The sequence below is a fragment of the Oncorhynchus keta genome, chromosome 21 (assembly GCF_023373465.1).
Source record: "Oncorhynchus keta strain PuntledgeMale-10-30-2019 chromosome 21, Oket_V2, whole genome shotgun sequence".
In the NCBI taxonomy this organism is placed as follows: domain Eukaryota; kingdom Metazoa; phylum Chordata; class Actinopteri; order Salmoniformes; family Salmonidae; genus Oncorhynchus; species Oncorhynchus keta.
Window position 1 is genome coordinate 4,853,728 of NC_068441.1, and position 15,532 is coordinate 4,869,259.

Genomic DNA, 15,532 nt, shown 5'->3' on the forward strand with positions numbered 1-15,532 from the left:
GATTATGCAGGGTGGCTAAGTCTACAACTATAGTACATTTTTATTTGATTTTGAATAGCCAAGGGTGTTTTTTTTATATTTTCATAATGAATAGGCTGACATTACTTTTAGCTACAGAATATATCTCACCACCGTGCATTTCCATCTCCTCCTCTCTCCTTCATTCCTTTCGCCAGGACTCAGCGGCAGGGACTGGGAGACTAGTCAGGATCAATGGAAAGATGAACGGAGCAAAGTACAGAGAGACGCCTGATGAAAACCTGCTCCAGAGCACTCAGGAACTCAGACTGGGGCGAAGGTTCACCTTCCAAAAGGACAATGACCCTAAGCACACAGCCAAGACAATGCAGGAGCGGCTTCAGGACAAGTCTCTGAATGTCCTTGAGTGGCTCAGCCAGAGCCCGGACTTAAACCTGATCTAACATCTCTGGAGAGACCTAAAAACAGCTGTGCAGTGACGCTCCCCATCCAGCTTGACAGATCTTGAGAGAATCTGCAGAGAATGGGAGAAACTCCCCAAATACAAGCTTGTAGCGTCATACCCAAGAAGACTCGAGGCTGTAATCACTGCCAATGGTGCTTCAACAAAGTACTGAGTAAAGGGTCTGAATACTTATGTAAATGTGATAATTCAGTTGTTTATTTTGAATACATTTGAAAACAATGCTTTTTCATTATGGGGTATTGTGTGGAGATTGATGAGAGAGAAAAAAACAATTTCATCCATTTTAGAATAAGGCTATAACGTAACAAAAGGTGGAATAAGTCAAGGGGTCTGAATACTTTCACAGTGCACTGTATAGGACCTGTTCAAATGATAACTTTACCGCTCAACATCGCCACTTCATATGCACACTCGCTCCGAAATGGGAAAAATATCCTTTCTGTTTTATTCAGCTAAGTTCAATTATATTCTTCTTACTATAAAATCCTATAATATAAAATAATGGAATGGGACTTAAAAGCATTTCTTGTCTACAAAATGAACAAGCCTACAGCCTATAGCCAGATAACAATTTAATATGAGTAATGGTGTGCCCCAGGGCTCTGTACTTTGTCCCCTCTTATTCACTATTTCTATAATTAATTTAGACAAACATTTGAAAAATGAGTAACTTCACTTTTATGCTGATGATACTGTTATTTATTGTTGTGCCTCGTCTCTCACAAAAGCTTTCCAGAACTTGCAAACTGCTTTTTATACTGTTCAACATACATTGTGTCAATTGAAGCTTATCCTCAATACTGACAAAACTAAACTAATGGTGTTTTCTAAAGCAAGAAATAGATCTGTGAAACTTTCACCTATTACTACCTGTCAGGGCAATGAGATTGAGAGTGTAACCTCATATAAATATCTTGGAATTTTAATTGATTATGGCCTCTCTTTTAAATTGCATATTCAACAACTTACAAAAAGAATTAAGCTGAAGTTGGGATTTTATTTTAGGAATAAGGCATATTTTTCTTTTGAAGCCAGGAGGCTACATTTATGCCTTCACTAGACTATGGGGATATTTTATATATGAATGCTTCCATGACGCATTGAGATTTATTTAAACTGCAAAACACTTACGCACCACTGCACTTTATATACCAGGGCTGGCTGGCCTTCTCTAGTCACTCATAGGCTCAGTCACTGGTATACTTTTATTTACAAAGCCATTTTGGGTTTAATACCATTTTATTTGGGCATTTTTATTATTCAGAAATGTGGTGGGGACTCTTTTCGTTCGCAGGACTTTATTCTGCTAACTGTTAGAAATGTCCGAACTGAATTTTGTAAAAGGGCTTTTATGTACTCTGCGCCATCTGCTTGGAACGCCTTAAAAAATACTTTTAAATCACTGATGAAGGATTTTGAGACTGATTCCCTGACCTGTCAATGTTTTTAATTTTCTGTTTTATGATTTTGCTCTTGTGAATTCTATGGTTTTTACTAGATTACTTGTAGTCTTTCATGTTGTCTGTCTGTATTTGTGTAATGACTTGGTGCTGCCTATCTTGGCCAGGATGCTCTTGAAAAAGAGATTTCAAATCTCAATGAGCCCTTCCTGGTTAAATAAAGGTTAAATAAATAAATATTCTCAACTCATATTCTGTTCTTCTGAAAACAAATTATCTTCATATCATGTTTCTTTAGACCTGCCTAAAATAAGTAATGGATTTATTGTGATTGTGTATATTAAAATGGATTTATTTGACTTTTTTAAAATGTAGATGTTCCAATGGCGTGCATCAGCGGCTTATATGTGTGGAGGCCTGGAGACGCTAAACATGTTTATGTTAATTAACTGTCAATTACCATGAGACCGGCTGACAAAATGTCATGACCGCCACAGCCCTAGCTCCTGCCCAGCTTTGCTGGTGTCCAGAGGGCTACTGCTCAGTCCTCCACTCTGGATGGACATACTGCTAGAGATCACTCTCCTCTGCCAGACCTGTGGAAGACTCCACCGTGATTTTAAGGGAAGCCAGTCGTGTTACTACATCTTCTTCTCCTTCAGCGTCAGTGAAGTCGAAGCCAGTGTATCCCTGCTCCTCCACACAATAGCTGATAAACCTGAACACACAGACAGTGTTGAGTGAGCTAAAAACATGTATTAAATAATCCAAACCCACTTACAGTCATGTGTACATACATGTTACGTATGGGTGGCCTTGGGAATCAAACCCACAATCCTGGCATTGAAAGCACCATTCTCTACCAACTGAGCCATACATATAGCAACTATAACTAGGAGTTGTCCTGGGTTATTTAATCAACTTTGGTATTTAAGAAAAGAGAAGAGAGCACCAATATGTGTATGTGGCGGTGGAGGTTTCCAAAAGGGTTCTGCAGCTGTTCCCATGGAAGAACCCTTTTTGGTGCCAAGTAGATCCCTTTAAGCAGAACAATTTTGTGATCCATGTATAACCCTCTGTGGAAAGGGTTCTACATGGAACCCAAAAGAGTTCTGCCTGGAACCAAAAGGGTTCTACCTGGAACCCAAAGGAGCTCTAAAAAGTGTTCTCCTATGGAGACAGCCAAAGAACCCTTTTTGGTTCTAGATAGCACCTTTGTTTCCTAAGAGTGTCGTGGGAAAGAAATGAGAGAGGGTAGCCCTTGTGTCTGGTGACTTGCTGACGCCAGCACAGCGTGATGATTTGATCACAATTAATGGCATTTTCCAGGTTTGGATGGCTGTATGTTTGCATATCACAGGAGTGAAACACACTGCCGCCATTGGCTTTTTCCGGGGCGGGACCTTCCCTTGGAGCCCTGGGGATTACTGACGGAGGTGTGAAGACTGATGAAACTTGACAAAATGAATGTTACTGTGAATTAATTTGTCATGTTTCAATTGTTTCAAGAGTTCATAAAGAGCTGTGAATGTTGATATTCCTGATTATACTGTACATGTTATGGATTCATTTTTCCCCCAGAGTTGCTGTGCTAAAGTGTTGGCCGGGAGCCGGTCAGTTCAAAGTGGGAGCAGCCCAGATTGTGCGCTCCTATTATTGTGTTGATTAGACGAGAGAAATGTGTGTGAATTGTTATGCTTTTGTTTAATTGTTTTGGCAAAGCAGTGATGGAAATGAAACAACGAGGGTTATTGAAGTGGAGTTCTGTCCTGGTTAGGAGGAAAAAGTGTTGCTTCGTTCAGGGAGTCATTGTAAAACAATGTCATACTTTGTATGCCATAGTAGTGTATTTGTTATGCTTAATAATGCTCTATCTTTTTAAATGTAAGACTTCTGGTGTGTACTCTTTGATAACTGTATTCTTATTGCATAACTGTAATCGTTACGAATTCCTTGCTGGTGACCGTCATCAGCACCTCGCAACCCTGAGCTGCACACTCCAAATCCCCATCCCCCACAACCGACCGGAGCCTGAGAGTCTAGGGGGTACCATAAACCTCTCTTAAACTCTCCCTGACCCTGATAGGTTTCTAGGGAGGTTACTAGGGGGCCGGACATCCGCCAATCCTTATGACTATACAGGACACACAATATGTACAGTAGTCCTCATATTTCAGAGTAATATTTTCCTTAATTATTCTTTGATGTAATGGTACATTTTATTTACACTACACATAGCCTGTGCTTGGGTTCTAACTTTACATCTCTGCGCTAAGCTTGACTCAATGCTGGAACTTCGATCGCTAGAATTCGCGCATAGTATCTAGACATTGTTAATTGCATAACAGTTATCTTAGACACGTGTAATTATAGTTAATGGGACAGGTGGTGCAGGACTAGCTTTCTTGCTAGACTTGCCAGAGATGCTTAAGGCCAATTGCATTTATTCACGTGATTATGGAGTCAGATTGAATTATTATATTACAATCATATTCCTCCTACACTAATTGTCATCCTCAGTAGTCAGAGTGGATTCATACCATTCTACAGAGGATAGTTAACATTCTCCTCATGTTAACTTTCCTTGGCCCTTGGGAGAACAAAGGTCTTACCGCTCCCAAGTTGGGTCCTTGTTGAGGATAACAGGGTTTCCCACCACTATCAGCAGGGCCTTGGCTCTGGTCATGGCCACATTGAACCTCTGTAGAGAAGAGAGGACATGGTGGGGTCAGCTGACAGTTGCACAGAAAAACGGGACATACAGTACCCGTCAAAAGTTTGGACACACCTACTCATTCCAGGATTTTTCTTTATTTCTACTATTTTCTGCACTGTAGAATAATAGTGAAGACATCAAAACTAAAAAAAAAAAATAAGAATCATGTAGTAACCATCAAAATATATTTTACATGTGAGATTCTATATGTGAGATTTTATATGTCAGCCAATCAGTTGTGTTGTGACAATGTAGGGTGGTATACAGAAGATAGACCTATTTGCTAAAATACCAAGTCCATATTATGGCAAGAACAGCTCAAATAAGCAAAGAGAAATGACAGTCCATCATTACTTTAAGACACGAAGGTCAGTCAAAACAGAACATTTCAAAAACTTTGAAAGAGCAGTCGCAAAAACCATCAAGCGCTATGATGAAATTGGCTCTCATGAAGACCGCCACAGGAAAGGAAGACCCAGAGTTACCTCTGCTACAGAGCATAAGTTCATAAGTTTACCCTGGGAAATTGCAGCCCTAATAAATGCTTCAGAGTTCAAGTAACAGACATGTCAACATCAACTGCTCAGAGGAGACTGTGTGAATCAGACCTTCATGGTCAAATTTCTGCAAAGAAACCACTACCAAAGGACACCAATAAGAAGAGACTTGCTGGAGCCAAGAAACATTAGCAATCGACATTAGACCGGTGGAAATCTGTCCTTTGGTCTGATGAGTCCAAATTTGGGATTTTTGGTTCCAACCGCCGTGTCTTTGTGAGATGCATAGTCGATGAACGGATGATCTCCGCATGTGTAGTTCCCACCATGAAGCATGGAGGAGGAGGTGTGATGGTGCTTTGCTGGTGACACTGTCAGAGATTTATTTAGAATTCAAGGCACACTTAACCAGCATGGCTACCACAGCATTCTGCAGCGACACGCCAACCAATCTGGTTTGAGCATAGTGGGACTATCATTTGTTTCTCAACAGGACAATGACTGTCCTTGTTATTAGTGCTATGAGAACGAACTCTCTGATCTGGGGCAATGATCAGCTCAAACTAGCCAGAAGCTAGCCAGGAGCTAGCCAGAGGCTAGCCCAGAAGCTAATCCAGAAGCTAATCAGAAGCTAGTTCAGAAGCTAGTTAGCTTCTTTACTGGCAAATCGTTAGTATTCAGCTAACCACGGTTTGTGGTCATCAGCTATCCTTTAGCTCGAAAATCTATCGCCAGTTTTGTACGGCGCAGCGCAGCGCGGCTTGGAACGGAACATACCGGACCAATTTTTCTCTCCATGTCCCTTGATTTCAACTGCTCTCTGGACATTCATACCTGGATCTCACAGCTAGCTAGCTTCTATCCGTGTGACTATCGGCTTTCGTCGATTCCGGAGCAAACATAAATTATTCCGGAGCTAGCCAGCTCCGTCAATCACTCCTGAGTTCCATCAATCACTCCTGGGCTGCAGTCACCTATCCGGACCCGTTTTACTGCCTACGCGGAGCCCCACCGGGCCTTCACAACTGGACTGCCGACGTTATCTACCCGAAGGAGTTATCCGGCTTTTTTCTTGGGCCTCTATAACTATATCTATTGTTTTTATTTTTGTTGTTGTTGTTGTGTGATTTGGATTAATCCCCTCTACCACACGGAACCCCACTAATCTACTGACGGAAAGCAAGAGGTGGCTAATAACAGACCTCCATCCTATGCTAGCTTGCTACCGATGGCCTGGCTAGCTGTCTAAATTGCCGTGACCCCCAACCAACCTCTCCACTCAATGGACCCTTTTGATCACTCGACTAAGCATGCCTCTCCTTAATGTCAATATGTCTTGTCCATTGCTGTTCTGGTTAGTGTTTATTGGCTTATTTCACTGTAGAGCCTCTAGTCCTGCTCACTATACCTTATCCAACCTATTAGTTCCACCACCCACACATGCAATGACATCTCCTGGTTTCGATGATGTTTCTAGAGACAATATCTCTCTCTTCATCACTCAATACCTAGGTTTACCTCCACTGTATTCACATCCTACCATACCTTTGTCTGTACATTATACCTTGATGCTATTTTATCGCCCCCAGAAACCTCCTTTTACTCTCTGTTCCAGACGTTCTAGAGGACCAATTCTTATTGCTTTTAGCCGCACCCTTATTATACTCCTCCTATGTTCCTCTGGCGATGTAGAGGTGAATCCAGGCCCTGCAGTGCCTAGCTCCACTCCTATTCCCCAGGCGCTCTCTTTTGACGACTTCTGTAACCGTAATAGCCTTGGTTTCATGCATGTTAACATTAGAAGCCTCCTCCCTAAGTTTGTTCTATTCACTGCTTTAGCACACTCTGCCAACTCGGATGTTCTAGCTGTGTCTGAATCCTAGCTTAGGAAGACCACCAAAAATTCTGAAATTTTAATTCCAAACTACAACATTTTCAGACAAGATAGAACTGCCAAAGGGGGCGGTGTTGCAATCTACTGCAAAGATAGCCTGCAGAGTTCTGTCCTACTATCCAGGTCTGTACCCAAACAATTTGAACTTCTACTTTTAAAAATCCACCTCTCTAAAAACAAGTCTCTCACTGTTGCTGCCTGCTATAGACCACCCTCTGCCCCCAGCTGTGCTCTGGACACCATATGTGAACTGATTGCCCCCCATCTATCTTCAGAGCTCGTGCTGCTAGGCGACCTAAACTGGAACATGCTTAACACCCCAGCCATCCTACAATCTAAACTTGATGCCCTCAATCTCACACAAATTATCAATGAACCTACCAGGTACCTCCCCAAAGCCTTAAACACGGGCACCCTCATAGATATCATCCTAACCAACTTCCCCTCTAAATACAGCGATCACTAACTTATTGCCTGTATCCGTAATGGGTCAGCGGTCAAATGACCTCCACTCATCACTGTAAAACGCTCCCTGAAACACTTCAGCGAGCAGGCCTTTCTAATCGACCTGGCCGGGGTATCCTGGAAGGATATTGATCTCATCCCGTCAGTAGAGGATGCCTGGATATTTTTTTAAATGCCTTCCTAACCATCTTAAATAAACATGCCCCATTCAATAAATTTAGAACCAGGAACAGATATAGCCCTTGGTTCTCCCCAGACCTGACTGCCATTAACCAACACAAAAACATCCTATGGCGTTCTGCATTAGCATCGAACAGCCCCCGTGATATGCAGCTGTTCAGGGAAGCTAGAAACCATTATACACAGGCAGCTTTTTCAAGCAGAAATTTGCTTCCTGCAACACTAACTCAAAAAAGTTAAGGGACACTGTAAAGTCCATGGAGAATAAGAACACCACCTCCCAGCTGCCCACTGCACTGAAGATAGGAAACACTGTCACCACCGATAAATCCACCATAATTGAGAATTTCAAGAAGCATTTTTCTACGGCTGGCCATGCTTTCCACCTGGCTACTCCTACCCCGGTCAATAGCTCTGCACCCCCAACAGCAACTCGCCCAAGCCTTCCCCATTTCTCCTTCACCCAAATCCGTTCAGCTGATGTTCTGAAAGAGCTGCAAAATCTGGACCCCTACAAATCAGCCGGGCTAGACAATCTGGACCCTTTCTTTCTAAAATTATCTGCCGAAATTGTTGCCACCCCTATTACTAGCCTGTTCAACCTCTCTTTCGTGTCTTCTGAGATTCCCAAAGATTGGAAAGCAGCTGCGGTCATCCCCCTCTTCAAAGGGGGGGACACTCTTGACCCAAACTGCTACAGACCTATATCTATCCTACCATGCCTTTCTAAGGTCTTCGAAAGCCAAGTCAACAAACAGATTACCGACCATTTCGAATCTCACCATACCTTCTCTGCTATGCAATCTGGTTTCAGAGCTGGTCATGGGTGCACCTCAGCCACGCTCAAGGTCCTAAACGATATCTTAACCGCCATCGATAAGAAACATTACTGTGCAGCCGTATTCATTGATCTGGCCAAGGCTTTCGACTCTGTCAATCACCACATCCTCATCGGCAGACTCGACAGCCTTGGTTTGTCAAATGATTGCCTCGCCTGGTTCACCATCTACTTCTCTGATAGAGTTCAGTGTGTCTGCTGTCCGGACCTCTGGCAGTCTCTATGGGGGTGCCACAGGGTTCAATTCTTGGACCGACTCTCTTCTCTGTATACATCAATGAGGTCGCTCTTGCTGCTGGTGAGTCTCTTATCCACCTCTACGCAGACGACACCATTCTGTATACTTCTGGCCCTTCTTTGGACACTGTGTTAACAACCCTCCAGGCAAGCTTCAATGCCATACAACTCTCCTTCCGTGGCCTCCAATTGCTCTTAAATACAAGTAAAACTAAATGCATGCTCTTAAACCGATCGCTACCTGCACCTACCCGCCTGTCCAACATCACTACTCTGGACGGCTCTGACTTAGAATACGTGGACAACTACAAATACTTAGGTGTCTGGTTAGACTGTAAACTCTCCTTCCAGACCCATATCAAACATCTCCAATCCAAAGTTAAATCTAGAATTGGCTTCCTATTTCACAACAAAGCATCCTTCCCTCATGCTGCCAAACATACCCTTGTAAAACTGACCATCCTACCAATCCTCGACTTTGGCGATGTCATTTACAAAATAGCCTCCAATACCCTACTCAACAAATTGGATGCAGTCTATCACAGTGCAATCCGTTTTGTCACCATTGCGACCTGTAGGCTCTCGTTGGCTGGCCCTCGCTTCATACTCGTCGCCAAACCCACTGGCTCCATGTCATCTACAAGACCCTGCTAGGTAATGTCCCCCTTATCTCAGCTCGCTGGTCACCATAGCATCTCCCACCTGTAGCACACGCTCCAGCAGGTATATCTCTCTAGTCACCCCCAAAACCAATTATTTCTTTGGCCGCCTCTCCTTCCAGTTCTCTGCTGCCAATGACTGGAACGAACTACAAAAATCTCTGAAACTGGAAACACTCTCCCTCACTAGCTTTAAGCACCAACTGTCAGAGCAGCTCACAGATTACTGCACCTGTACATAGCCCACCTATAATTTAGCCCAAACAACTACCTCTTTCCCAACTGTATTTAATTAATTTATTTATTTTGCTCCTTTGCACCCCATTATTTTTATTTCTACTTTGCACATTCTTCCATTGCAAAACTACCATTCCAGTGTTTTACTTGCTATATTGTATTTACTTTGCCACCATGGCCTTTTTGCCTTTACCTCCCTTCTCACCTCATTTGCTCACATTGTATATAGACTTGTTTATACTGTATTATTGACTGTATGTTTGTTTTACTCCATGTGTAACTCTGTGTCGTTGTATCTGTCGAACTGCTTTGCTTTATCTTGGCCAGGTCGCAATTGTAAATGAGAACTTGTTCTCAACTTGCCTACCTGGTTAAATAAAGGTGAAATAAAAAATACAAATAAAAAAATAAAAACATGAATGGCTTCAGTAGGTTTATTGTCTCCCTAAGTAAAGTTATTTCATCCTCTGCCATAAACTCATTCTCAGACTCGTAGCTACTCTCTATAAATTCAGCCATTTTTGGGAGTTCCGAAATGTTCTCTCCTGCCAGTGATGTAAAAATGGTGATTTACAGTTGCAGTTAGCTGGCGTTCTAAATCTTAGTGTTTCACTGCAGGACATGGTGAAAAGCTAACACTTTCTCTTGGGTCTAGTACACAGAAAATCACCAGTGTTAAATCAACACTGAGAGTGTTCAATTTAACACTGGTCCAGTATCTATATGGGTCCACACTTTTCAGTATTAAATTAACATATTGCTAATTGTAAAGCATTATTTGCATATTTCCCAGAGTGCCTTGCCTTTCAAGTGAATTGTAGAGTTACCACCTATGACTGTATTTGTTGCATCCATCCATTTTCATTCCTGTTGCATTCCCCAAGTAAGATCCTAAGCAAATATGTTATCATTAAAATGGAATTCTTGAACACAATACATGTATTTCATAAGGCCTTATGTTAAGAGCCTAGTTTTTACCCTGATACAGTGGCCTGAAATTCATGGTTTTACAAGCCACATCAGGCCTGCATGTCACATTATGCTGGCTTGCAAAGTAATGTGTCATTCCTATTGAAATCCAGCCAGAGTGGGGATATCCAACATTTTGGATATTTATTCACCCGCAACCTGCATTCCAACTGACTGCCAGAGTTGGGAAGAGTAAGAAATTAGACTACGTAAAAGCATCTAAACTGGAATGATCTTTTCAGTAACGGGTGTAATTAGTCCAACTATCATATTGGATTAGTTGAGAAGAATTGTTATTTATATTTGAGTAGCATAAGATTAATTAATCAGTCAACATACATGCAAACACATAAATATTGAAACAAAATGTTTATAAAAATCAACCTAGCAATAGAGCATGCTGGGAAATATGATAATGATGCACTATTACACTATTATTTATGCATACACACAATGTACACATGCGGACACAAAACGCACGCATGTGGGCGCACACAGACATCATATAGAGCAAGAGTGAGCAAAAGGTAAGTGCTGGGAAAGACCTTCTCGTTAGTGAGGAAGCCAATGTTAAAGTCTTGGTCCATCTTGACGTAGTTGATGCTGCTGCGGACGGTAGAGACCATGATGATCTTTCTCTCCTGTCCCTGGAACTCCTCCACTGAACCCACCTGAAACAACAACAACATGCTTCATCAAGAGCAGGGGTGTCAAAGTCAAATGGACGGAGGGCCAAATAAAAAATTTAGCTACAAGCCGAGGGCCGGACTGTTCGAATGTTCATTGAAAATTTTTTAAATGACGCATATAGTCTAGTGAACCTAATTGAACCTACTGAAAACCTAACAAATATATTCCAATATGATCAGATAAATAAAGCAATATTTTCTTATGGCTCTGTCAGTAATCTTTAATTTTCAACAGACACAAAAGACAAATTTCCTTTATATAAAAATCCCCATAACATGAACATTAAATGAAAGAAACCGGTATTCAAGGCACCATCAGTAGCCTATATTTTCTATTTTAGCAAAAGTGGGCTAAATTTACTTCAAAGAAAAAAACAATAATAGCAATTTTCTATCATCCACTCAACTGAAATATTTTAAAAATATAATTGGATTGAAATACAATAAAATAAAGTGCAAAAATCTATTAATCAAAAACAACACTTTGTTTAAGGAGAAGTAACATGCAGTGAAAACAAATATTAAACTTTAACTTTTAAACTTGAACTGAGTAAAAACTCTAAATATGTGATTGCACAGTAATGTTCACTTGTTTGAGGTTGAGGGTGATACTTGGTGGTGTCCCATCTTTTCCACAAGTTCATCAATGTTCGGGGTAAGGCTCTGAGCTGAGGAAATCCTCAGAATTGAGTGGAGGTGTTCAGCAGTAAGTCGACTTCTGTGTGATGTTTTGTTCAAGTTCATCAAAGAAAACAGTTGTTCACACAGGTATGTGCTGCCAAACATAGACAACGTTTGAGCAGCCTGGATGCGCAGCTGGGGCATTGTGTCGGGGAGGAAACGGGCGAACTCCGCAGCACCCACTGCCGCATATTTTGCCCTCAGTGCATCATTGCATTGGAGGTCAATCAACTCCATTTGAGTGGTGGTGAGCTTTCCACGTCAACAGCAAATGGGTTACCGAGCAGTTCCAACCTGCTTTTTTGTGCTTCAAAGTCAGCAAATCGGCGTCGAAAGTCAGCGGCAAGCATACCTATTTTATCAGCCAACTGTGCGCTCGGGAACGCACTGGTAGAGAGCTTCTCTTTCATGGTCTGGCAGCTGGGAAAGTGGCTCAAATTTTCTTTTCCGCATCTCGTCTCCCACAGAGTCAGTTTGGTTTTAAATGCCTTCACTGTACTGTACATATCAGAGATGACACGATCCCGACCCCTGCAGCTGCAAGTTCATTGCATTCAGATGACTCGTAATGTCACACAGAAAAGCCATTTCACACAGAAACATTTAGTCTCGGAGTTGTGTTGTGTCTTTCCCTTTGCTGTCCAAGAACAGACAAATCTCCTCACGAAGCTCGAAACATCTTTGAAGCACCTTTCCCTGGCTTAGCCATCGCACCTCTGTGTGATAAGGCAAATCACCATGCTCCGTTTCTAACTCCGTCAGAAATGCCTTGAACTGGCGGTGATTCAAACCTTTGGCTCTGATAAAGTTAACTGTGCGCGTGATGATGCTCATTACATGCTCCATTTTCAAGGCTTTACCGCACAACGCTTCCTGGTGTATGATACAATGATAAGCTGTCAGCTCACCTGTCGCGTTTCCTCTTGCATCTTTTCCCGTATCTTCGCCACCAGTCCGCTCCTGTGTCCACACATCGCAGGTGCTCCGTCGGTTGTCAAACCCACGAGTTTTTCCCAAGGCAGCTCCATCTCATTTACACATCTTGACACCTCTTCATACAAATCATGCCCCGTAGTTGTGCCATGCATAGGACGTAAAGCCAAAAACTCCTCTGTCACGCTTAGGCTGGAGTCCACCGCGGATGAAAATTGACAACTGGGCAATGTCAGAAATGTCGGTGCTCTCATCCACAGCCAAGGAATATGCAATGAAATCTTTTCCTTTTTCACAAGCTGCTCTTTTAGATTGATGGACAACTGGTCTACTCTCTCGGCAATGGTGTTTCTGCTCAGACTCACATTTAAAAAGAGTTGCCTTTTTTCTGGGCAAACTTCGTCACAAACTTTAATCATGCAGTTTTTGATGAAATCCCCCTCCGTAAATGGCCGGGCTGATTTAGCGATCTCTTCTGCCAAAATAAAACTGGCCTTGACAGCAGCCTGGCCTTGTGATTTGGCTTTTTTGAACAGAGCCTGTCGAGATTTGAGGCCTCGTTTTAATTCCTCTGCCTTTTGTAGCCTTTGTTCCATGTCCATATTCTTGTTTTTGTCCGCGTGTTTCGTTTCATAATGTCGTCTCAGATTATACTCTTTCAGTACCGCCACACTTTCTCCACACAGAAGACACACAGGTTTTCCAGCTACCTCCGTGAACAAATACTCCGACTCCCACCTTGTTTGAAACCCCGGTTCTCAGTGTCCACCTTCCGTTTTGCCATTTTTGATGGGTATCTGAAAGTTAATTTTACTGTGATGCTGACAACTGCTGTGCCAATAACTATTGAAATGAAGCAGCCTACTGCTCGGTGCGTCACCGTTGCATTGTGGGAAATGTAGTATTGGTGCGTGTAAAAGATCTGCGGGCTGCCGGCTTGCTGCGGTCTGCGGGCCGGTTCTAATAATAAATCAAGATCATCCCAGGGGCCGTAAAAACCTTCTCGCGGGCCGGATGTGGCCCGCGGGCCTTGACTCTGACATATGTGATCAAGAGTTTAAGCTTCAATATGCAACTTTTTGGGTGACCCGACCAAATTCACATAGAAATGTAAGTTATAGATATGTCCTTCTCATTGAAAGAACGTCTAAGAAGCTGTAGATCTGTTCTAAGTGCGCTATTTCTTTGCTTCCCGTTCTTAAGTTTAGTTTTTAGCTTCAAACAGCTGAAAATACAATATTTTTGGTTATTGAAAATATATTTCACAGCGGATTAGATGGTACAATGTGTTTTGTCACGTAAACTGAAATTAGGTGAACAATTTGAATTTTAGCAACCAGGAAATGGCAGAGCGATTTCTGCATATTGCACTTTTAACGCCTCATCTAAACAAAGGCCTCAGGTTATAAGACTGATGTATAACACAGGACTCACCTTGAGCTCCTTGATGTCCTTCCATTGACTCAACTCTTTGACAAAATTCAGAGCTTTTTGGATTTTTTCAACCTGTTAAAAACAGAAGATTAATTTAGGTAAAACTCCTGCATATCAGGTATAGTTCATGATGGGTGCTTTTAACCCCATGGATGACGTCTCACCTGTTTCCTATAGGGAGCGATGATGCCAATGTCTTTAGGGGACAGTTTGGGCAGGCCCTTCTTGCCCTGGGTCTTCATCAACTTGGTGAGGTAGTCCACCAGGACCTCAATCTCTGACACGTTGAAGAAGGACGGACTGTTGCCTTCTCTCTCATCCTTTCCCAACACTCCATGGAATATCAGTGGGAACCCCTACACAGAAGGACCACAGGACTGGAGACAGTTCCACCACCCACACAATCACAACTTAACCCATGATTAAGATTCAGCTTTCTGTAACATGGCCACTCATATTTTACCTTTTAAATATTCATTAAGAAATCAGGAGAAACAGCAGTCCACATAGACCTGTTGCTGCATGTTTGAGAAAGAGATGCTTTAAAAAAATAAAAAATATATAAATATGCTGCTACTAATGTTAATGGGGATTCAGGAATAGCTCTGTGGTCAGAGGGGAGCAGCCATGCCTCAGACAGACAGACAGGCACGCGCTGACATTGTAATTACTGAGCTGCCTGAGGAGAAGAGACCCTGGAGAGGTGCAACAACACTAACTCACACACCTAACAAACCTCAAATCAGAATAATGTTCAGTAGGCACTGAACGGGAAGAAAACATTTGAATCAGAGATGGTGCTAGCAGAACCTGTACAAAAAGAACACTTGTCACACCTCCTTGGGCAGATGCTCCCAGTTGCAGTAGGTTTCACGATCCCACTGGTCTGCAAACACCTGCAGCTCCTTCTCATAGAAGAGCTCATTGGGAATCTTCAGAATAGCAGGGTGGGACCTGGGGTGGAAGAGAAGAAAGGAATAGGGGAAAGGAAATAGTTAAGGTATCTAATGAAACGATGTTACAAAATAGCAACACTGGAAAGAACAGGATGGAAGAAATCCCAGAGCCCAGACCTGTAGTTGCGAAGGAGCTTGGTCACAAAGCGACTGTCAAAGTGTCCAAATTCTCCATCCTTCTGATACAGTGGGTTGTCTTTCATCAGTCTCTCTAGCAAAGAAATCCCTGGGATACACAAAGGTTAATCTTATAGTCATGGGAGAAAGAAGAATCAATTTCTTCCCAGTACAGGGCGTTTGAT

General features: G+C 42.4%; 1 protein-coding gene across 4 annotated transcripts in view; it reads right to left on the reverse strand.

Moving 5' to 3' along the window:
* Positions 1-622: 622 nt before the first annotated feature.
* mov10a (Mov10 RISC complex RNA helicase a) overlaps positions 623-15,532 on the reverse strand; it is a 31,141-nt gene continuing 16,231 nt past the window's right edge. For all 4 annotated transcript variants that reach the window (XM_035796256.2, XM_052473247.1, XM_052473248.1 and 1 more), the window contains 7 exons: positions 15,348-15,456; positions 15,111-15,228; positions 14,439-14,630; positions 14,275-14,346; positions 11,083-11,208; positions 4,458-4,546; positions 623-2,563 (listed from right to left, as the gene is read on the reverse strand). In XM_035796256.2, coding sequence (XP_035652149.1) covers positions 2,416-2,563; positions 4,458-4,546; positions 11,083-11,208; positions 14,275-14,346; positions 14,439-14,630; positions 15,111-15,228; positions 15,348-15,456 — 854 coding nt within the window. In that variant the 3' untranslated portion in view covers positions 623-2,415. The remainder of the gene's footprint in view (positions 2,564-4,457; positions 4,547-11,082; positions 11,209-14,274; positions 14,347-14,438; positions 14,631-15,110; positions 15,229-15,347; positions 15,457-15,532) is intronic.